The 24774-nt window shown below is 36.1% G+C and overlaps 1 protein-coding gene across 3 annotated transcripts; it reads left to right on the top strand.

Annotated features, from left to right (window-relative positions):
• On the top strand, positions 470–24237 carry LOC109719328. 3 transcript variants are annotated; one of them, XM_020245920.1, is made up of 27 exons: positions 470–755; positions 869–983; positions 1485–1609; positions 2860–2976; positions 3303–3449; positions 5451–6010; positions 7896–8017; positions 8118–8209; positions 8702–8912; positions 9312–9372; positions 10154–10299; positions 10403–10476; positions 16095–16268; positions 16712–16780; positions 17321–17425; positions 17512–17601; positions 18680–18755; positions 19141–19240; positions 19349–19418; positions 19580–19759; positions 20247–20369; positions 20473–20556; positions 20698–20882; positions 21426–21564; positions 21645–21704; positions 22301–22405; positions 23819–24237. In XM_020245920.1, exons 1-27 carry the CDS (start codon positions 630–632, stop codon positions 23930–23932), a joined length of 3570 nt encoding a protein of 1189 aa, XP_020101509.1. In that variant the 5' UTR covers positions 470–629; the 3' UTR covers positions 23933–24237. The 3 variants fall into 3 exon arrangements, with proteins under 3 accessions (XP_020101509.1, XP_020101510.1, XP_020101511.1); XM_020245921.1 differs by lacking the exon at positions 16712–16780; XM_020245922.1 differs by lacking the exon at positions 2860–2976.

The following is a 24774-nucleotide window of genomic DNA, read 5'->3' on the forward strand; positions in this document are numbered from 1 at the left end:
CTTCCATTTTGCCACACTGCTCTCACCGTCCGCCAATAGCATCGCTGCTATCAATATTCTACTGCTTTGAGGTGAAAGAAGTTGAGCGTGGCGCCATTGTGTACTATAACTGTACGTAATGCAAAGAATAATATCTCCGAATTAGATGAGTAGTAAAGAGATCGCCCCATCAAAATCCATCCATCCATCCATCCATCCAGCACAAAATAATATTGCGGAAATAGACGATAAAAGTAAACAAAAGCTTTAAAAATATGTAATAAATTCTTTTGAAATTCGAAAAGATGTAAAAATAATTTTAAATATTGGTGTAACAAATCCGCATTTAATCCGAAGATTAGTCGGTTGCGTGCGTTCGAACAGACAATTCAAAAAAGTTAAAACAAGAAAAGGCAGTATTGTAGTCCATAACTTTTCTTGGCTTTCCAGACTGGACTGCCTATATAAACCCCTCCACATCAGACCCCCTCCTATGTCCGTCTGTTCTGCACTCCTCCTCCTCGCTCCGCACTCCCTACGCATCAGAGAAAGCGTGGAGTCCATCCATCCGTTTCTTCTTCCGCTCTAGAGAAGAGTTTTTTTTTTTTTTAAAAGAAAAAGAAAAAGGAAAATCTGCGACCATCGGCGACATGGTCGAGACGCGGCGGAGCTCCACCGCCTCCGCCGCCGCCGCCGCCGCCGCCGCCAAACGCCCGGCTCCTTCTTCCTCCTCCTCCCCCTCGTCCTCCTCGTCCCAATCCTCCAAACGCCCCAAAGTGAGAGAGAGATCTAACGATGTTTCTTTTTGCTTTTGTTATCGATTTTTTTACCCCGAGCAATTTTGGTGTTTGGGGTCTCGATTTTTGGTTCTTGATCTTTGATCTTGTAGAAGGATGAATCGAAGCAGCAGCAGGAGGATGTTACGAAAACCTCGGCCGATCCGAAGGAAAAAACCGACGTTGATGAGCTGAGAACGGGTGATGAAGCGGGATCACCAAACCTAGGTTTGGCTCTTCTTGTTTTTTCCTTTCGATATGTGCTAAATTTGAAAAGAAATGAGGAAAAAAAACCCTAGCTTTTTTAGTTTGATTCTCAATTATGCTTCATCACTGTCGCAAGTTCTGGAATTTGGGATGATCTTTGAATTCGGAAGCATGCAAAATTGGATTGAATTGTATAACTTGAATAAACTTTTTCGATAATTCGTCAATTTTGGTAGCTCTAGTGATGATGGAGATCTCTTTTATTCAAGGCGCAAATTGGATTGGATGGTCAAATATAGAATAGGCATAATATGCCAACTCAATTTCGCTTCCGAATTCAAACTATCAATCGTAATTTTCGGGCCTATTTGAGGAAGTGGTAAAGTGCAGCATGGAGATTGATGCGATTCTTGATGATATGCGGGGGTGATTGAGGAACGGGCTAAAGTGCAGGGTTTAGCCTTTGTTTCCGCTGCATGCAGGTTTTCTTTTGTTGGATTTCCTTATCTTTTGTTATTTTAGAGCAATCGGAAAAGAAGACGGAAGAGCAGAAAGAGCAGTTGCCGCCATCTGAGCTCCCACAGAAGTGCAGTAAAAAAGAGAAGCCGCAGGCTTCGTGGGCAAAGCTTATCTCACAGTGCTCGCAGGTTGGTGAAAGATCTTATCTTTCTCTGTTTTTTTTGCTATTTTGATGCTTGTGATTTGATGTAAATCCAGTCCTATTCTTTTTTCTCTGTTTTTTTTGTATTGTAGTTGGCGTACACGTCCGGCGCTTTAGTACTTTGCATGTTATATTATAAAAACATTCTCTATAAGATCACGACAAAAAGATTTAGTGCAAGGCGCTCAGCCGACGGTACCTTAAATTTGTGGCAAATATGCACGTCGAATGTTCTTTGGTGCGTGCGCATCTTCTGAGAAGGAGAGATATTAATTGCATGCTTCTAATGCCCACCACTCGGCGTCATTCTGTATAGCCTAGATGTGAGTTTTTATAACTACGTAAAAAAGCGGTGCATAAGCCCGTATATTCGGCCGCATGCAAATGCGGTTGCTCCACTACCCCGCATAGACTACACTTGCATATGGCCCAGGCTCCACGTGAGTATGTGAGCAAGCACCTGCTGTCACTTATATTGACTATATATAAGTTGATTTAGTATGAAATATAAAATTAACTAGTCATATGCTTTTATATATCATATATGACATAAATCTTTTTATATAGTTTATTAGTCATGTTTCATGCTCAAAACACTTTTTGTAAGATAAGTTTAACAAAACTTGACATGATCTCTATCATGTTCCACTGTTTGACTATCCGACCTCAAATATTGTTTCTTAGGATTTTGCTTTGTGATCTTTCTATCTTTTGTTCTTATTTATCACATATTTTTATAATTGTTATATTTAATTTAATTCTATTGTATCTCATGTGGACCACATATCCACCTCTATATGGCACCAGTCTTCTAAATAGGTGGTGCAATGTTCTTTAGCCAGCCGCATACTGCTTTCTCCTTTCTAGAACATTGATTTTCGATTTTCATTAATATTATTAGCAGATTTGTCCAAGTATATGGCCGGGGAGAGTCCAAATTGTGTTGAGTCTAGGTACATGTTTGTTAAAAGTTGTGAATCTTGATATGGTATGTGGATAATAATTATAAATGTCTTTACTATAGGATATTTTTTCTATGGTATATAATGGAAGCTACCATTGAGAAAACAAGGCTATTTTCTACACGTCAGTAATAGTACGTGGGTGTGCTGTCTGTTTCTGGAAAATTGATTCTTTCTCCCATGAAAGTTGGTTTTAACATAGCGGCAGGACGCTTATCTTGTATAAACGTAGTTATGAGCTTTTATTTATTTATTTATTTTTCATAATTTGCAGAACCCTCATATTGTTATCACTGGTTCTCCATTCACTATTGGTCAAAATAAGGCCTGCGACTTGTGCTTGAACGATCAGCCTGATGGCAAAATTCTTTGCAGGCTGAGGCGTATTCAGGTGTGTTCTTGGTTTGTTATCTCTACGTTTCTAACATTGGTCGTTTGGCACATGAAAAACCGAGAGGTTTTGCTGTGGCAAGAAGCTAAAATGAGATTCGGAAGCTCAAAAGCAAGAGTTTCAATTTGAAGTTTTTGCTTTTGCTGCAAAGAGAAGCTATTGGTGAGGATATCGACGAAAAAACTGCTAATGCTTTTCCAGAATAGCATTACTTGTCTGCATTTCTATGGTACCGCCAGCCTGGTCGAACGGGTCCCAAATCTAAGCTGTCGGGTACTGTGTAATTCATTTATCTTGATAATGAACTACCTTTGCTTATTTTTCAGTGTGAAGGCGCATCAGTTGCCTTAGTTGAAAGAGTTGGTAAAAAAGCTTTCATCCAAGTAAATGGGAAGACTATTAATAGAAATTCGAGCGTTATTGTCACAGGAGGGGACGAAGTCAGTTTTGGTTCTTCTGGAAAGCATGCTTATGTATCCTTTTCTGTTTTAGCTTGCTTTTTTCCTTCTTTCCATCTTTAGCTTTCCCTGCATGTAGGGTATTTTAAATGTGTGTGTATATATACACACACACACACACATACATATATATGTATATGCACACACATACATACATATTTATATATACACACATACATACATATATATATATACACACATACATACATATATATATTTATACACACATACATACATATATATATACACACATACATACATATATATATATATGTATGTATGTGTGTATATATATACATACATATATGTATATATATAGAGTTGAGCTAGAATACATATATACATACATATATACATACATATATATATATATATATATAGAGAGAGAGAGAGAGAGAGAGAGAGAGAGAGAGAGAGAGAGTTGAGCTAGAATACTATCGGTAGTAAACGGACTCCTTTGCCACTCATTTGTTTTCGATGATGGGTTCTTCAAATCAACGATTGGCACCGCTGAACATGATCTATACCACTTAAAATATCTAGAAACCAAATTTCAAATCTTTTCGACATCATTGACCTAATGATCAAAGGGTTTCAAAATTTGTAATTTTAATGGTAGATGTGAGACGTTTTCTCGTTTAACAGTATAAAGCCATACAAATTAATTGAATTTTGGTTAGAAAATTCTTTAAACTATTTAGAACAAGATCTATAAAGATCAATAACTCCGATCTTAAATTGAAGGATCCGATCATCCATTTTTAGGATGTCATTCAATTTTGACCGTTCATTTTATGCCCGTTTGATGGACTTCATTATGATTTTGAAAAATTACGAAATTTAGTTTTTAGAAGTTTCAAATACTCTAGATCATATTTAACGGAGTGGATCGCCGATTCGAAAATCCCATCATCAAAAACAACTTATGAGTATGAAGGGCCCAATACTCATAAGAGTATAGTAGCCCTACTCTCTCTCTCTCTCTCTCTCTCTCTCTCTCTCTATATATATATATATATATATATATATTCCCAAAAAAATCGTCTGTTTAGTATATACTTTAATAAAATCTGAATTTTCATTTGTACCCCTTGAAAGTGCACGGTTTCTTACAAAAATATCCCAAATATTGTATATGGGGAGTCTTCCAATTTATGAGGGGAAGTGGGTCTTGTATTAGAAAAGGTACTAGCAACAAGCTATTTTTGTAAGTAGAATAGTTTATACCCAAGAAATAAGTTTTCTGAGGTCATACACAAAAATTTAGATTTTGCAAGAATCAAGAATTGCCATCCCACTGGCATGGCTGAAGCCGCTGAGCTGGCAACATGACACAAAATAGCAGCACGGGGCATGCCAATGTCGTTATGCCCACCCATGCTAGTGGCACACTATTGGCTCATCGGCACGGGTTTTTCTAATTAAATTTTCATGAAAAAAATATTTTTTAGTGTGTTATAATATTTTTGAAGGCTATAAAAATGGTTTTTGTATTATAGCTCACATAATTAAGTAAGAATTAGAGTCATAATCATCTTAATAACTAAAGAAAAAAATATTTTATGTATATTATGGAAGTATATGTATGGAACCAAAACCAAAGTCATAATTGGATAAAAAATTATTGGGAAATTCTACCATGGATAAAATTACTAGATCTAAAATGATAAAAGAAATTGGAGGAAATCTTTTTATTTGCATTTTTTCACCAAAAGTCGGTCTTATTATGTAATGGAACTCAATAATTGCTACAAATGTTAGTAGATTTACAACATTTACATATTTTTAAGTATGAAAATTTTTTTGTAAAAGTTTTTATCTCAAATAAACTCGCAAAGATTCCAAAAAATGTAAAAGAATCCATTTTGTTGGTATGGTGCTGGCATAGTATGGCACGTGCGGCACGGGCAATCTTTGGCAAGGATATATAATCTAATAGATAGTGTTGCAGCTGTACATATCTACATTATTTTAGTTATTTTATTCATCAGGAAGGTTTCCTTAATTTGCTGCCAGATTTTTCAGTTGCTTACAAATGGCAAAGTAAATAAACTAGCGTCACAATCTTCTCTTGGCAATTCAAATTCACAGAGTGTCGCTATTGAGAAGATTGATTCAGAGGATGGAACAGGAGAGCCTACTGCTTTTCCTGGAGCAAAGCTTATAGCAAGTCTGTTTGATCATCTGAAGGATCCAACGGCTTCTTCTCCTGCAGTAAGTGGGGAGAATTGTGACAAATCTGAAGGCTACATCTCGGACCATGATCAGAATGCTGAGAAAGGGAAGGATGAAACTGAAAATAATGGAAACACTGAAGTACCTCCCACTAATATTAGTCAGCCTAATGTTACGGCGTCTGGTTCTTCTCGTGATGGGAAAGTTAGGAAGGTTTCTGGTAGAGCTAATAAGAGAAGTGCGCTTCTCATGAAGATTAGAGCATCAGCTGCTACTGAGGTTGATTCGTCATTAGCTTTACCTACAAGTGCATCCGAAGCTTATAAGGAGGGATTACGACGAGGCATCATTAGTGCAAATGATATCGAAGTTTCTCTTGAAAATTTTCCTTACTATCTAAGGTGAGTCTTTTCAATCACTACTTGAAAAGCCTCTATTCGGCATGATATTTTTGGCATATTCTTCCTAATTTGGCTGTGTATTTGTATCGTGCTTCTTTCATTTCACTGCAACCTATGTGATATTGTGCTTCATCGGTTTGTAATTTAGTATGTATAGAACTATAGATGTTAGTGTCCTTCGTTTCACTTCCAAGTCAATCTAGAGTGATGTCCTTTCATGGAGTAACATGCTGATAATCCCAGTGGATTTTCTGATAATCCTCTATAGATTTGTATGCTAATATTCTTTTACCTGCTTGTTTGAATTTTAGAGGAGTCAGTTGTGTGCAATAGCCATGTCCCTCTTTTCTAGTATATTTTCATAGTTGTACTAGCAATTAAATTACATTATAATTTTCCTTCAGGGGATGTTTGGTCCCCCCCCCGGAAAAAAATCCCAGAAAACTGATTTCTGGCTCAAGAAGTATTTTTCATCTGTTTGGTTCCTAGGACAAGTTTTTCCTGGAAAAGTTTTTTCCAGATTTCATAGAAAAGTCTCCTTTTTCATTTTCCGGATGTTTTATTTGGAAAATGAAAACTGTGGAAAGAGTATTTTCCGTGGAAAAAATTTTCCCCAGAAAATAGTTTTCTACGATTTTCCGAGGAACCAAACACCCTCATAGCTCTTATAATCAACATGATAGAGCCTGTTTGCAGCTGACCACATTGCATCATGGGGTGCCTTGGTGAGCTATCTAAATCAACCCTTTTCAACCTAGAAAGATGTAGTTTAGCCGATGCTATATGGTACTTGTTGTAAATGAAGAGGGTGTGAAATCGTCGTCCTGTCCAAGGCCTCCTCTCGTTCTGCTTCTGTTTATTTTGTTTTTCCTGAACTCGATTTTTTTGTCATTTAATGCCAGCAGACGGGCTGCCATATTCTTAGTTTCATTTGTTAACTTGCAATGCGCACTTGATGCGGAATGGCGTCTTATTTAGAAAAGGAAAGAAGCCATCATAAGCTTACTAACTTTTTGTTGCTTAACAAAACCTTACATTTATAGATATTGGAGAATCTGCCATCCCATCACAATTGCACAGAATTTAAGTTAAAAAAATTATAAATAACAGCATTGTAACGAAACAAGGCCTAAATTTTTCGTCCTTGCTTCTGGGGTAGAGCTTTGGGCCTTTTCAGGGATCCATTGCTTCAAGCAGTGGTGGTTTTGCTTTGTTGTTTCATTGAACATAGCCGATCAGAAGCAGACTAGCTCTTCTCTTATTTGGTGACTAATTTGTTTAGTTATTTCCGTATTTGTGATTTGATTGGTTCTGTTTCGCATGGCGCCATTGCTTGTTGCAATGCTGACAGTCTTGGCCTTGCAGCCTCATGTTTGATAGTTAGTCTTGAAAATAGCCACTTAAAGGAAAGATTTGGACATTTATCATTATTTCCAAAGAATTCACGTCCCCTTTCTGAGACAATAACAGGTTTAGAGCCTTTTATTGGGTTCGGTAGCTTGATTTGTTAGGATTATTTATGATATTGTTGCTCGTTATACTATTTTATGCGGTTTTGATGCTTGTCATCATAATGCATTAATAACCATAAGATTGTCAATATTAGAAATTCAATCAAATTTGCTTCCTCATGTTATGATCTATCGGCAGTACTTGATTATTCTGTCAGTCTTTATTATTACTATTATTATTTTCTATTTCATTACTAGAACTATGTCATCATACTATTCCTTATATTGCTACCATGTATATTTATGTGTACTTACCCATGTGTGATTAATCTCAGCTAAAAAACCAATTCCTCTTTTCCTTCTTTTTTTTTTTTTGTAACTAACAGTCCTTTGTATGATTTCCTTGTTCCTTTTTTTTTTTTAATCACTTGCAGTGAAAGCACGAAAGATGCACTTCTATCATGTGCACATATTCACTTGGAGCGCAAGGACTTTGCAAAATACACTACAAACATTTCATCCATGAACAAGCGAATTTTATTATCTGGCCCTTCAGGTATTGTATTATTACTTTTTCACTGTATATTCAGTGCTTAATGCTTAAACTAATCTAAGTACTACCTGTTCTTATATTTGTTTCTGCAACTCTCATCTAGGATCGGAAACCTACCAGGAAACTTTGATAAAGGCTCTTGCGAAGCATTTTGGTGCTAGATTCCTCATAGTTGATTCTCTTCCACTACCTAGTGTAAGTTGCCCTTGTGTTCCAGTATTTGGGTTACAGGGTACTACGTGAACTTTGAACCTTAGGGTTTCAATTTAGCAATTTAGTCCCTGAAGTTTGTCCTGCAGAACAATTCAGTCCAACTAGTCTACCGTCTCAGAAAAAGACTCCTTGTCAGCATTATTGTTATAGTTTGCTATCACGATGTTTTTTAGATGGTCAAAATTAGTGAACTTGCTGACATGGCTTCTTTTAGATGGTAATTTTTCAAAAGGCTAGTTGCTAACGCGGGATAAACTATAGTGACTAAGTTGTTAAAACTGAAATTCTCAGGATGTAATTCAAATAAGCGTCAAATTTCAACGACTAAAATCTGTAATTGATCCAAAGCTTTTGGATTTGGTGTTGCTATCTTCTTGCGTTGCTTATCAACGTCTTTATCTTAAACATGCTGTTGGAAACTACCAGTTGTTAAGTTATTACAAGTTAAATATGTGGAATTGAAAATTTGTTTAGGTGTCTTCTTCAAAAGATCCTGAATCTCTAAAGGGAGGTGGAAAGGCCGATATAAACAGAAGCGTTACTAAGTATCGATGCATAATGGTTGATGGTGTACGTGTAAACCGGCCGGTTTCAAATATGGAGGCTGATATACTAAGCCAATCTACTTCAAATTCTCAGTCTTTGCCAAAGGCACTGTCGACAAAGAATCACACATTCAAAGAAGGCATGCTAACAATTTTCCCATATTATTATATTACTTCCTATTTTCAATGTTAAAATTCTTGTTTTTTTTTGCATATAAAAGTTGATATTTAACTATGTTCCTTTAAATGATATTTATTTGCATTCATGCCCCTGCCAAGTATTTATATATGTAAAATTTGTTATTGTTCTGATACCGCTGGCAAGGCCATGTGCAAATAAGCAAGGTTTTCAGGGTTTGTGTGCAAACCAACTTTGCACGTGTGTTTGTGCAGTTTTGATATTTTACAGCGCTTTGAAAAACCAAGAATTTTTCTTTATAATCTTTTCATCTTCTACTTGGTTTTTCTTTATAATCTGTTCATCATCTTCTATCATGGCTTGCTTTCGACTGACTAAATGATTGTACTGTGTTACAAAGGCGATAGGGTGAAGTATGTAGGTGCAATTCCAGCAAGTCTTCCTTTTACTACGCAGCAGAGGTATATTTGACTACAATATTCTGTGACTTAGTTTTCTGTTTGAGGGTCTTCATGTATGTTTATGTTGATAGCCTTCAATTTTCTGTTTGAGGGTCGCGAATGTGTCTCACTCCCTCCTATCTGCTCCTGTAGTAACTATATGTTTTCTTTCCTGTAGTAACTTTATATTTTTCGCTATTTATTTCCCACTTCTTGTTTTCTCTCTTTTGGTTGGTTTGCCAATTAGTTCTTTTCCGCAATTATTCAGATCCAACCATTGTTTATTATTATTAGTATTATTTTTCCTTTTGTGAAATTGTAGCCTATACTTAGGCCCATATCAAACAGCTTAATTGAAATACAGGTAACTTGGAAAGTAAAGAAGTAAAAGAATTGCTTTACTTGGTAGAATACGATAGTTTGATACTCTGATACATAATTAATTAGTTGATGGATAATGAAACAATTTATGATTTTGGTTGTCCGATATAGGTATTTACTCTTTTTTCTTTTTTTTTTTTTTTGTTTTTGTTGCCATTTAGTATTGTTCAACCTTGAGAGTATCTTGCACCATTCATTATTATGTACGTAAAACATGATAATAATTGATTGATGAAGATTGTGTGAAAAACTGTGGTAATTTATGCTTATAATGGTTTCATCAAAAAAGCATTCTTTTCGATAGCATGTTTAATCTATTGACAAATAAAGTTCCTCAAATACATGTTTGTCAGCTGTCTTTTTTTTAAAAAAAGAAAAAAGTGTTAGAATCATAACAACTAATTATTTCAATAAATTTTAGGGGTCCTGATTATGGTTATCGAGGCAAAGTTCTTCTTGCCTTTGAAGGAAATGGCTATAAAGTTGGAGTGCGATTTGATAAGAAAATCCCAGAGGGTAATGACCTTGGCGGTTTATGCGAGGGAGATCACGGTTACTTCTGCTGTGGTGATTCACAACTCCATCTCTCATTTTTGTTTAATATTTCTTCTCACTAGGATTTGTGCAATGCCTCCTGTTCGTTCTATTAATTCCCTTTATGTCTTCACAGCTGATACACTTCGCCCTGACCTTTCTGGAGTTGGAAATGAAGCCGAAAAGCTGGCCGTCAGCGAGTTGTTTGAGGTGCATTATGTTCTTCTCCAGCTATAGTTAGGTGATATAACAATTGAATCTCAAAACATAGAGATTTATGGCCTGTTAGGATGTGTAAATACCTTGCTTAAAACATCTTTTTTGGGCACTCGAGCAGCCTGCGGTAATCGTCTATTGTGGAGTACAAAATGATGGGTGCAGCTGGATGGTATATACTGTATATTATAGACAGCCTCGTAATCCTTTTTCTTCGAAGATGATAAATCATCTTGTAGGCGGACCTTACTATCCTAAAAATTGAAATGACTAAGAATTTCATGGTAAGCTAAAATGCAACCTCCTAGGAAGTAATCGCAAAAGAAAATCCTCATGATGCACAATTTGACAGTGTGTTACTTGTTCCGACTTTGGATGCATGAGTGTCTTCTTGAGGTTATCTTGTTGTTTAGGCGGGGAGCATGCCATGATTTGTTGATGGTGAATTTTTAGAAGATGTCTACAACCGCATAGTATATACTGTATCTAAATCATTGCTGTTGGAATATGATGATAATTGGTGGATATACTACCCTCAAAAGTTGAAACTATTATGCTTACACAGTGGCTAAAAACCAATCTCCGAGGTTCTACTTAGAAAAGAAAATCCCCATAACATATTAGTCATTACTGAGTAACTCGTTTCAACATTCAAACAGGGCCTTTAGTGTTCAATTAATCCAATCGTTGGTTCAATATTTACAAATATGTAATCTTACCTAAGGATTAAAGTGTCGTGACACGGGAGCATGCTATTCTTTGCTTGGCACGGTACGACACAGGCACCCTTGCGTGCCGACACGTGGTACGCTTGTGTATCTATGGATACGCATGGCCAAGGATTTAAGTGTCGTGGCACGGGGTTGTGTTGGAAACTTGTTGGCATGGTGCATGTCGGTTCATGCTGATGCATGCTGGTCACAAAAAATGTGTGCCGACGCGTAATGACATGAAATATTTGTTTTCTTTAGCAACAAAATGTGCCAATTATTTATTATGTATTTTTATCAAATCTTTTGAACTTTATTGAGAAAATTACTTACTAATTTCAAGAATAAAGGGTTTTGAGTTATGCCATCGGTACAGGGGTTGTATCGTGCTGATATCTTGCTAGCACGATACAGTGCAATGGATATGGCCCGTGCCGATGAGCACTTTAATTCTTGCGCATGATCTCCTACTGGTACGTTTTGGCATGGACTTATTTTAATTTTTTGGGTTCCAATATACTCTTATAATGTTATTTTGAAATATTTAATCAAATAATTATGAATATTAGCTATGTATAGCTTATTATACTCATCAATTAACATACCGGTAAGTAAGGATTTAAGTGTCGTGGCACGGAGTCGTGTCGCAAACTTGCCGGCACAGTACGACATGGTGCGTGTCGGACCGTGCCGATATGTGTCGGTCACAAAACATTGATGTGTGCTAACACACTGTGCCAAGCCGTGCCAATGCGTGCCGGTCACAAAAAATGCATGTGTGCCGATACAAAATAGCATGAAATATTTATTTTCTTTAACAACAAAATATTCTAATTGTTTATTATATATTTTTATCAAATATTTTGAACTTTATTGAGAAAATTGCTTACTAATTTAAAGAATAGAGGGTTCTGAGCTGTGCCATCGGCACGGGAGCCATATCATGCTGATATTTTGGTGGCATGATACGACACGGTGGATAGCATGATACGACACGGTAGATATGGCCCGTGCAGATAGGCACTTAAATCATTGCCGGTAAGTTTTTTTATATGTAAAGTACAACTATACCTGATAGAGAATAAATTAAAATATAATAATAAAATTCACAAGTATAATAATTATTTAAATTTACATCTTTACAGAGAGATGATTGCTTAATTATTTAAATTTACATCTTTTCTATATATTGATTCGATCAAGAAGCATATAATAATTAGAACAACCAGAATAGGACTGCAAATCCGCAATTACATCCAGAATTTTTTTTTATTTTTATTCTTTTAAAAAATATTTAATCAAATTTTGAGGAAAATAATTTAAAAAATACTTAGAAAACTTGTAAGAATTGATCAACTTTTAAGATTCTTTTGATTTTTTCTTTCTTTTATTCGAATTTTAAAAATTTATAAAATACAAAGTTAGAAAAACAATATTTCTCACAAAATTAATTTTTTTAAGGCCAATTTGCATACAAAATCCACTAGTTTTGTGATTTTGCAAAACTAGGCCGTCTTTTTCGATTTTGCTGATTCAATCTGGATTTTCAAAAAACTGACCAAAATACTTTTATTCCTTTCTTTTTTTTTTTTTTTTTTTTTTTTCTCCTGCTCTTTTTTTTATTCTCTTCGAAGAGGGCGGCGGAGGCGGCACGCCTCGTCTCTGCCCTGCGCGCCCTTGACCGCGCCCGCACACCCCTCCACTCTCCTTGCCTTCGTCTCCGTCGAGGGCGTGCCGCGACCTTTTTTTTTTCTCGTCCGCACAATAACGATAACGGCACCGCGTCCTCTTTCTCCGCCTTCCCCCTCTATCTCCACTATAGTAGATTTTTCATCTACCAAACCCACTTCTGGGAACTCGCCGTCCTCACCACCACCGCCGACAATGAAGAGGAAGCAGTTCTTGGCGCCGAGAAGCTTGCCGGCAGGGGAAGAGGCACGCGGCCCACTGCACCTACCTAAGGCCAGCGACGAGCGAGGTGGAGATGGAGGAGAGTGCGATGATGCTGGAGAAGAGGGCGGCGGAAGCGGAGGTGGCATCCCAGAGGGCAGCAGCGAGCGCGGCCTCGGCAGGGTCGAAGGTGAGGAGGGCGGGGGGTGCATGGAGCATTTTTTGATCAAGCACTTTTGTTTGTTTAAAACAAAAATAAATTAACTAAAGGCCAAAAGTTAGAAAATAAGGAATAATAACTAGAGAATAAGGAAGAAGATGAAGTTGCACTATTTTAGAAGAATGTTGCACTGTTAAGATGAAGTTGTATTGTTTTAGAAGAATGTTGCACCGTTATAGATGTAAGTTGCACTTTTTGAGATGTAACTGCGCCATTTAAGATGAAAGTTACACTCTTTAAACGAAAGTCGCACTCTTTGGAAGATATTTATACTGTTTCTCCTCCTCCTTCCCCTCCGCACGTGCTTCTTCTACGCCCAACTTCTCTTCGCCCTCGCTCTCCATCTCTATCGTAGTATCTCTGGTCAAGCACTTTTGTTTGATTAACATAAAAAAAATTAACCAAATGCCAAAAACTAGAGAATAAGGAAGTAAAACTAGAGAAAAAGGAAGAAGAAGATGAAGTTTCACTATTTTAGAAGAACATTGCACTGTTATAGACATAAGTTGCATTCTTTGAGATATAAACTGTATCCTTTAAGATAAAAATTACACTCTTTAAACGAAAGTTGTACTCTTTGGGAGATAGTTATACTATTTCTCCTCCCAAAATATAATTATCTTTCAAAGAGTGCAACTTTCGTTTAAAACGTGTAACTTTCATCATAAATGGTGCAGTTTACATATCAAAAGTGTAACTTACATCTATAATAGTGCAACATTCTTCTAAAACAGTGCAACTTCATCTTCTTCTTCCTTATTCTCTAGTTTTTAGTCTTTAGTTATTTTCTTTTGTTTTAAGCAAACAAAAGTGCTCGATTAGAGATGCTCCCGTGCACCCCCTACCCTCCTCACCTCCGACCTCGTCGTCGCGCTCTCCTCTGTCCCTACCTTGCTCGTCGCCGGCCTAGGTGGGCGCGGTGGGCTGTGTGCCTCTTCCCTTTCTGATTAGCTTCTCGACTCTGAGAAGCGCTTCTTCTTCATCGTCGGCAGTAGTGGTGAGGACGGCGGGTTTCTAGAAGTGGGTTTGGTAGGTAAATAATCTGCTGCAGTGGAGGCGGAGGAAGAAGAAGCGATGCTGTCCTTGTTACCATCGCGGAAGGCACGGAGGCAATGGAGGAGGGTTGGAGAGAAAAAAAAAGGGGTTGCGGAGCGGCTTTGGCGGGGTCGGAGGCGAGGAGGCCTGGGGGTAAGGGGCCGTGGGTGAGGGCGCGTGGGGCGCCGGTGAGGCGGGGCGTCCCAAAGGGTGGCGGCGAGCAGCCTCGACGGGGTCGGATGCGAGGAGGGCGGGGGGCACGCGGGCGTGGGTTAGGGCGCGTGGGGTAGGGGCGAGGTGGGTCGCCTCCGCATCCACCTTCGCCGCCCTCTTCGGAGTGAATAAAAAAGGAACGAGAAAAAAAAAGGAGAGAGAGAAAGGAATAAGGGTATTTTGGTTAGTTTTTTAAAAATTCGGCCCGAATTTTTAAAATTCAAAATAGTGGCCCACTCTTGCAAAATCGCAAAACTAGTGGATTTTTTATGCAAATTGGCCTTTCTTTAAAATTATTTTAAAATTATTTTTTTAAATTATTATAGGTTAGAATTTTTAAAATACAAAGAATATCTTTCTTTCTTTCTTTCAACCATATTACAGTTTTTTTTTTATAAAATACAATGTAAATAATTTTTAAAATAATTTTTTAGAATTATTTTTAAAATTATTTGAAAAAATTATATTTTTCTTAATTTGTTAAGAAAAATTGTTAGATCTATCAATAAAAATTTATCAATAAATAATATAACAAATAAATTAAATAAATTTAAGTATCAATTGATTTAATTTAGCTTTTAATTTTATCAGTATTTTCAATCTTGTAAACCAAAAATAAAATTTATATTAAATGTACCTCTAAATTTGTTTATCAAGTTCGATTTTGGGCCCCTAATTTGCCAAAAGCTTCGCGGTGCGACAAAGTTTAATAAAGTATTTTGTGAAGAAAAAGTGGATTTTGTGCCCCTGTATATTGATTAAATTAAGTACATCTATTTTCAACTTTTTATAAATTATAGATTAGAAGCTGCCTAATTTTATATTTCTTCAAAAAATAAGCTTTACAAATAAAGAATATTCAAAATATGTAAATTATAATTTTTTGATTTACCTAACAAGCAGATCTTTGATTTGCAAAAGGCCAAAAAGAAAAAGGTATAGTGCCGCAGTACCGTTGAGGGTATTGCACTGTCTCGCACGATACTCGCGAGGGTACCGCAGCACGACTGGGGGGTGCGAGACCCCCCTTGTGCCCATATGTGCCGTCCCGTATCGTACAGCATACGGCGGCACTTTAATCCCTGATCTTAGCATGCATAAACATGCAACTTATTTGAACTGTATTGAATTTTTGTATGGGGGTTGTGATTTGGTTGGTTCAACTGGCAGGTCTGGTTCATTTTTTTATAACGTTGTATATAAATATTACAAACACCGCTCTTTGGAAGCTTAAGATTTCTGAGAATAACGGTTGTTTCATATAATTTAACATGGCATCAGAGCAGGAAGTTCTGAGTTCGAGTCTCGTTAGACTCCTAGATTCATTTAATTTCTCTCCATATAATACAAGTTTATGTCTCGGTACTATCAAAAAGTCTTGAGTCCAAACGTTTGGGGGAGTGTGGAATATAAGTATTAAAAACATTATTCTCTGGAAGCTTAAGCTTTTAGAGAATAACAGTTGTATCATATAATTTAACAGATAGCTATATAGTTAGCTGTATTTTTCTGTAATGCTTATATATATGCATTGTGTTTTCCAGGTTGTCATAGAAGAGAGTAAAACTGGTCCTTTGATCATTTTACTGAAGGACATTGAGAGATTTGGCACTGGAAATACAGAATCATATGTGACACTGAAGACTAAGCTTGATATGCTACCTCCGGGTGTTCTTGTCATAGGTTCTTACACACAGGCTGACAACAGCAAAGAGAAGGTATACTTTCACGGTGCTGTGTTTCTTATTTACTATATTGGATCGTACATATATCACGCAAAATCATCTATTCACTTATAATTCCCTGTAAAATGTTTTATATTAATTGATGCCCCTTGACAAATGCAATTTTTTGCAAAAATACTATTATCTTCTGTTCTAGAGTTATCCAATTTGTGGTGAATTGTATGGTTTTTGTTTCAGTAGAGGTTTTTTTTGCTGAGGGGTTTTCTCTGAGTACAAGGGTGTATATTTGAGATATTTTTTTTCTAAATGGCAACATGCAATTCAAATTTTGCAGGGATGTTTAGGTAAAGCAGATAATTATAAGGGGCATATATATAAATGTCTCTTAAATATTTGTTTGCTTATTGAATATGGTTAGGGTAAGCTTTAATTTTATCTAAAATGTTGTTAATTTCATGTTGTGGTTATACTCACAGTCAAATAATGGAAGCCTTCTCTTCACAAAATTTTCAAGCAGCCAGTCGTTGTTTGACTTCGCTTTCCCGGTAACAGTTAAATATACCTGTTCAAAATTCAGCACTGCTCTTTTGTCTTTTAGTTCTTTCTGGTTGTATTGCTCAGCCATTTCATATGCAGCATGTCCTTTTTCTCAAGGTACTGTAAACATTTATTGAAGATCAAAACAAATGAAAGCCCCAACTATTATAACGATAAATCCTGAATCTTTTTTATTAGTTAGGTACAAATTGATAAAATCTGCATTTCACCCATTTAAAATGGAGTTAATGAGGTTACATAAAGTAACAGATGATTTTTCATCTGCCCGAAACTTTAGTTTTGAGCCATTATCTACTAAGATTTATCACTCTGTATTTATGTATACCTCGTCAATAAGAATCAGGTCTCTTTGTTGCTTTGAGGTTCTTAGTTCCTTGAATTTGAACGTTGGCATTGTTTTAAGCTCAAAGTGATTGGAATTCCAGGGATGTAATCCTGATGTATGTGATTAAATTTCCTTAACAATACATCGAAGCAATTTTCCGGCCATTTTTCTGGAGCTTATTATTTATTTCTCACTTGTGTAGGACAACCTGTATGGTAGGATACATGAGAGGAGCAAAGAATTGCCCAAGTCAATGAAGCAGCTTACTAAACTTTTTCCTAACAAGATTTCTATAGACCTTCCGCAGGCAAATATCTGGCCTTTTTGCTTTATTTACAAAGTTGTGTATTATCTTATTCGAAATAGTTTGTGAAATACTAGTATATTTGGCAGGATGAAGCCCAACTACAAAGTTGGAAACAGCTGTTGGATCGTGATGTCGAAACCCTTAAAGCCAAGGCCAATGTTGGCGTTATCCGCTCTGTAAGTTGCAATTAATTTGGTTATGTCAGTACCATTCATAGTAAAAAAATCAAGTTCTTTTTATGTCTTTAATCATCTCAGTACTTGCATAACTTCAGTTTTTACTGAGGCCTACGAGGATTACTTTGGCAGTTTCTGCTCACTTTTGGGTAAATGTGACATTTAAAAAAAAAATTTAACACATCGGATGAGTAGGTCTTTCTATTGTGATTGTTATTAGTCATTTCCATCTTCATTAGTATGTTTTTTTTGTTTTTTTTCATTGATAGTATCTCTAATTCTTCGTAGATATTTGTTAGGATCGGCTTTGCTCCGAGTTTATGGTATGGCAAATGTAGAGAAAAACTCAAATGGAGAGTTTACTGAGTTTTACCTTTGGAGCAGTTGGTTGTGCAGTGGATATGACAAAATGGCATAGTTGGCCTTTTTTTCCTTCCACTTCTTTTCTGATCCAAATTTGAGGAAAATGATGCACAAACCAATGCCCAAGCGTTTGCAATCTATCTATGGCTATTGTTTGGTTGCACTTCCCTGTTTTCAAGCCTGCTAAATTTTTTCTCTACACTGCTCGACTATTCACCTCATTTGGTCGGTGGAAGAATACTCTGTTTGATACTTCCGATCTTCAATATCTAAGATTGTCTTCAGTAATGCGTAGATCATCATAGTTCGCTGGTTGGCCTTCTGTTTAACTGTTAACTTATGAATGAAACTTTATTAGATACCTTAGAAAAATTTAAATCATCAATTTATAACCTATCCTTTGCCTCTTTTCTATTACAATATGTTTTTTATACTACTATTCATTTTCGCAGTTTTGATTTCAAGCTTAGACCAGCGTAAAAGCTAAATATATCAGTTTCCTTCAAATTAACAACTTTGCCTCCTGAAAATCATTACTTTTTTTTTTCCCCTTTTTCGTTTGGATTTCTACCTAACTGCTTTTGTTTGTATGTCAACAGGGTTTTTTTCCTCTGTACTTTTGTTGTTCCCTAAGTTTCCTTTTTCAAATTGTGTTCTCGTGGGTGTTATCGTCTTTCACCGTGTTTACATGCTTAGATCTTTACACCTAACACAGTTTCTAAATCGCAATGGAATGGACTGTGATGATCTTGAAGCAATATCCGTGAAGGACCAAGCTCTACCTAATGAAAGTGAGTAATTTACGTGTTGCTTCTTGTATATATAAAGTTGCTGGGATCATATTTATGAAAATATTTGTGAAACAACCGTTGTATTATAAAAGTTTAAGATGTTAGAGAACGGTATTTATATATTTTTATGTTTAATACTCGCGCTTACGTCTGGGCTCGAGACTTTTTGCAAGGCCCATGACATGGACTTGAATTAAATGGGAGGAAATTAATAATGCTAAGAGTTTGGTGCGACTCGAACTCAGGACCTCCTGCTCTGATACCCCGTAAAACAACTGTTGTAATTCTTAAAGCTTAAGTTGTTAGAAAACGGTGTTTATATACTTTCATATTTAACAATATTTCCTTTCTTGATCTCTTTGTTCTTTTTTTTCTTTTTTTTTAGATGTGGACAAAATTGTTGGGTTCGCTCTTACTCATCACCTTAAGCACAACAATGTTGAAGCATCCAGTGAGAATGCTAAACTCATGATTTCCAGTGACAGGTAATGACATTAGCGATAGAGTTTATGTGGTATTTTATTGAATAACATAAGGCGATTAACTTTTCCGTATTTAAATGCTAAAATAATGGCCATAATCATGATTCACAGCCTCAAGCATGGGCTCAATATGTTCGAAAGCACGCAAAGTGATACAAAGAATTCGAAAAAGTCACTCAAGGTCTCTCTCTCTCTCTCTCTCTCTCTCTCTCTCTCTCTCTCTCTCTGTGAAAATAAATAGTGGTGTGTGTGTATATAAATATTAACATTGCTTTGATTAAGTCACGCATGATGATTTTGACTCTTTTTTTTTGGTTTTATTTTCATCCTGAGCTTTTTCAGGACGTGATCGCTGAGAATGAATTCGAGAAAAGACTTCTGGTTGATGTTATTTCACCTAATGATATTGGGGTCAATTTTGATGATATTGGAGCCTTAGAGAATGTAAAGGACACTTTGAAGGAATTGGTGATGCTTCCTCTACAAAGGCCAGAACTGTTCTGCAAAGGACAGTTGACAAAGGTAGGGTTTTCAGCATAATGCAACACTTTGTGTGCGCCCAATCGGCAATTTATCTATTTTTGTATAGATTTTGTTGTTAGAAGTTTTGTTCTCAGATAAGTCCTTTAGCATTTCTTTCTATGCTTAGAATTTCTTATAAAAGGAACACACAGCTGAATGATCTGTAAAATAAACATGTAAATTTGTGATGTTGCTTCTAAATTAAGCACTTTCCATATAGTGATTTTATATGATTTAATGCATTAAAAGCAACATTATCTTTGCTAGTTTTGCATTATAAGCAAGCACTAGTGAACCTGAACAATTGCAAGTGTTATTAAAGGCTATAGTTTTCCCTTGTAGTTGCCAATTTATAATTATCATTTCCGAACTTACTAGTGAAGCGTAATTTATAACCTAGGCATAAATGATCTAGTCTTTTGCACTACCATATATGGAAGAACTTCTGTTTCGTTGCCTGACCATAAAAATTTTCATATTTTCACAGCCGTGCAAGGGAATATTGCTATTTGGTCCGCCGGGTACTGGAAAGACCATGCTTGCTAAAGCTGTTGCAACAGAAGCAGGTGCGAACTTTATCAACGTATCAATGGCGAGCATTTCCTCAAAGGTACTATTTAATGCACGAAGAGTTGCAGATGGGTTGTGTAATCACTCTCTTCTTTTGTTTTATCATCAGTCAATCTAACTTACGCATGCTTTGTTTGTCTTAGTGGTTCGGAGAAGGAGAGAAATTTGTAAAAGCTGTTTTCTCTTTGGCAAGTAAAATTGCTCCTAGCGTCATTTTCGTTGATGAGGTTTGTGAATTAGTTCTTTCGTTTTCTTTATCATATATGAGTTACCGGACCTAACACGACCTTAACTTTGTGATGATTATTATGCTTCGTGGTTTGTTTATTGTGCTGATGTTCTTGGTTGATTTGATCATTTATGTACAGGTTGACAGTATGTTAGGAAGGAGGGAGAATCCAGGGGAACATGAAGCTATGCGCAAGATGAAGAATGAATTTATGATGAACTGGGACGGGCTGCGTACAAAAGAAAAAGAGCGAGTATTGGTTCTTGCTGCCACAAACAGGCCTTTTGATCTTGACGAGGCGGTCATAAGGAGGCTTCCTCGAAGGTATACACTGAAATCTTAGGGCGTAATTGGGTCCCGGAATAACTTATCAAGTATATCTATATGCCAATCGGCTGTTTAGGGGCATTAAAAGGTGTCTGAGGGGCTGTTTGGGTGCTAGAAAACCTAATCTGACAGATCTCTTCTTATTTTCTCAAAGAACATTTCTTAATTGGTTGTTGGGATTTATAATGAAATGTCTAAAAGCGAGTAAAAAGGAGTATGTTATCCTGAATTTTAAGGATTATAGTATGTCACCTCATAGGTGGAGTACATTATATTGGAACCCCATCAATAATAGGACCTTGTAGCAAAGAGGAACCCCAATCCAACATATTGAGAAACTGCGATAATTAAGATCCTGCAATGGACTAAATTCAATTTCTTATTCAGTATCAGTATCACCAAAAAAACTCATCCGGCACAAGCGATCGCCGTATAATCTATCTCAATATCCAAACTGGCCCTTAGGTTTGTTGATTCTTTATCCTTGAATAGATGGATGTGTTGTATTATTTTCTTTATCTACTGAATTGTTTTCTGCAGATTAATGGTAAACTTACCGGATGCATCAAATAGAGCAAAAATTCTTCGAGTAATATTGTCCAAGGAAGAATTAGCTCCAGATGTTAATTTGGAAGCGGTCGCTAATATGACAGATGGATATTCAGGAAGCGACTTGAAGGTCAACTTTCAGTTTTTATTTTACTTTTCCTTTTCATTTTGTAGATACCTCCATTGACATTTTTGTTAATTTGTTTTCAGAACCTGTGCGTTACTGCTGCTCATTGCCCTATCAGAGAAATTCTGGAGAAGGAAAAGAAGGTTGGTAATGAATATTTTCTAACTGTTGTCTTGAAAAGTTTGGTAAAACTTAAAAAGTGCTAAAGGGCTACATTTATATTCCCTAATTTCGAATATAAATACAAGTTGGGTCCGAATCGTTCTCAAATCTATGTTAGAGCGTCTGAATTAATCATTGGAACTGATCTTAGAGTATTTGAAGTTACTATAAACCAAAATTATTTTCGAACTCCGATGGTTTCTACCTGTGCATTAAACATGCTTAGAATTGGAAAAACAGTTGATACAAGGTGTCTGGTATTTTAATGCTTAAATATGATTCAAAAAAATTTGAAAATTTGTTAGAAAATATTTTCAGATGTTTAGATTAAGAACTCTATTGAAATTGAAGCCTATTCAATTAACACCGCTTAAGCAGAAAAGCGTTGTAAAACTGAAAATTTTGGTTTATTTCAACACCTTGGACTTTCAATTCATATCCTAACATCGGATTTGAGAATACTTTGTACTTGATTCCTCTTGGATGCTCTCTCTCTCTCTCTCTCTCTCTCTCTCTCTCTCAACTCTGTTCAAGTGTTTGATTTCCTTGTTATGACATTGAATTTTTTTATTGACAGGAGAAAAGCTTAGCAGAAGCAGAAGGTAGACCTCTACCTACGTTGCATGGAAGCGAGGATATTCGTCCTTTAAACATGGAAGACTTCAAATATGCACATGAACAGGTAATTTCAATTTATTTTGCATCGCTACTTTTTCGGCCTTTGCATAGAACAAGTAGTTTGAATTAATATCTGTATACCGGTAAGCAGCATGACTAGTCCGAAGTTTTATCTTTTCTTGTTCTATATGCTTGCATGTCTCTAACCTCTTTTAATTTTTTACGGTGCAAGTTTCTTTGTTTCTTTCCGATATAATTCATTTCAGTGCTCATCATTCATCTCAGATGCAACACCCAACACCCTTTCCTATTTTCTGTATGCCGTATTTTTAACCTCCGGAAATGTTGTTTGAGTTGTATCCAAAACATATCTTCTTTAAAATTATAAGCTTTCTTTATTTCCCTTTTTCATGCGCTTTTTTTTTAATTTTTTTTTCTTTTAATGGCGAGTGTTTCACTCCTGGACCTCTCCATCGACCGATGATTAACAGTGAGCTTTTTCGAACTGTTTATATCTAATTTCTCCTGCCCTTCTTTTCCTTTTAATGCATTCTGGGATCTGCCGCCCCATTAACGTATATCAGTGAGTCAAATATTTTCGCCGTTTCAATTTATATCTCAAGCTATGTTGCCAAATGATGAACATGATGTACAGTAGACACTTCTTTTTTCTTCTTTTTTTTTGCCCCTCGAAAAGTTGGACTGGAATGCTTTCAAAAGCACCTGGTGACGGTGCTTCCACTTTTTTTTTTATTATTTATTTTTATCTTTATCTTTATCTTTATCTTTATCTTTATCTTTATCTTTATCTTTATCTTTATCTTGAGCATTTTGAGATTCACATGCATCCGCTTCGTGATGCGTGCCTGCATGATTCGGGGGCACGCGCGATCACGTGTGAATCACAATGCTTATCCAAGGACCTGTTTAGCTTAACTGTTGGAGAAGTGATTTTTGCAGAATTGATTTTGGTTAAGAGTTGTAGAGCGTTTGGCTTAATCTAAATAGAAAGCAATTTTTTTGAAGTGATTTTTTTAAAAAGTTATTTAACAAAATCAAAATATTTTTGTTGTTTGCAAACAATAATTTTTTTACTTAATTTTATTTAAAAATAATTACAATTATGAATTTGAATTTAAAATTTTGAAAAATTAAAATATGAGTTCAAAATTAAAATTAAAATTTAATATCTGAAGTCCAAAATCAGAATCAAATTTCAAGGAGGTTTTAGCTGCTTCTGGTTTTGGGTTAAACTAATTCTAAAAATTAGAATTAGATTTTGAAAAAGTGGTTACCAAACGCTCTATTAAAATCACTTTCAGCCCTAAAATTACTTTTTAGAATCTCGGCCAAACACCCACTAATGCATAGAAAAAGTGGAAGTATCGGCTCGAAAAGTACTCAGAATAATTTAATTGAAAGCTCTTACACTCATGAAGCTTCAATTGAGAGGACAACCTAACATGTGCTCGTGTAGGTGTGCGCGAGCGTATCGTCTGATTCTGCAAATATGAGTGAGCTTATCCAGTGGAACGAGCTCTACGGCGAAGGCGGGTCGAGGAAGAAGAAATCCCTCAGCTATTTTATGTAGGATGCATCTATTTTTTACTTCTCTCTCTCCCTCTTTCCCTCTCTCTCTCTCTCTCTCTCTCTCTCTCCCCACCCCCCCATCTCCCCCCCCAAAGAATTGTTTCATTTGTTTTGTTCTTCCATCTAGTAGTTCTTTAGTCGATAGTTTATATCGCCCTTCGGTTGTATTTTGTCCATCTTATTTAGAGCTTCAACAATTGCCTTTTTCTTTCGTAAATCCGGCACTTTTAGCATGGCTAGAGGCCTCTCTATCTGTGTATATTGCAGCTTTTCAGAAAGAGCAAAAAAAAAAAAAAAAAAAAAAAAGAGGAGGGGGGGTTTGTACATAAAACATTTGCTTGTGCTTTTCCTTCTTGTTGTTGTTCTTGTTGTTCTTGTTCTTGTAGTATAGTGTGTCAACTTGTGGAAAGCAAATTCAGATGCTTTGCTTAGTTTGCTGTTATGTTTAACTTTTCCTTTGTGTAGAAACAAAAATATGAAGAGGACATACCAAACCTTTGGTACTTCCACGTTGTTCACATTGTTTTCGATGATGGGACATTTGAATTGATGATCGATGCAGTTGAGCATAATCTACAGCACGTACTTCTTAGAAACTAAAATTTTATAATTTTTTAATATTATTTATTTTTAAAAGATGTGGTAGCTACTAAGAAGTTTACCTGCAGTAGATCATTTTTAGCGGCGTCGATCGTTAATTCGAATGGTCTATCATTGGAAAAATTTTTCCAGAGCTTTCACAAGGGTAAAGCTTGAAAAAGTATCTCTCTTTTTGTGTTTACCACCTTGTTGTAAACATAAATGTAGGGATAATACTTAACATGCCTTTCAAACTTTTAAAAT

Source organism: Ananas comosus, linkage group 13, assembly GCF_001540865.1.
Source record: "Ananas comosus cultivar F153 linkage group 13, ASM154086v1, whole genome shotgun sequence".
NCBI classification, from domain to species: domain Eukaryota; kingdom Viridiplantae; phylum Streptophyta; class Magnoliopsida; order Poales; family Bromeliaceae; genus Ananas; species Ananas comosus.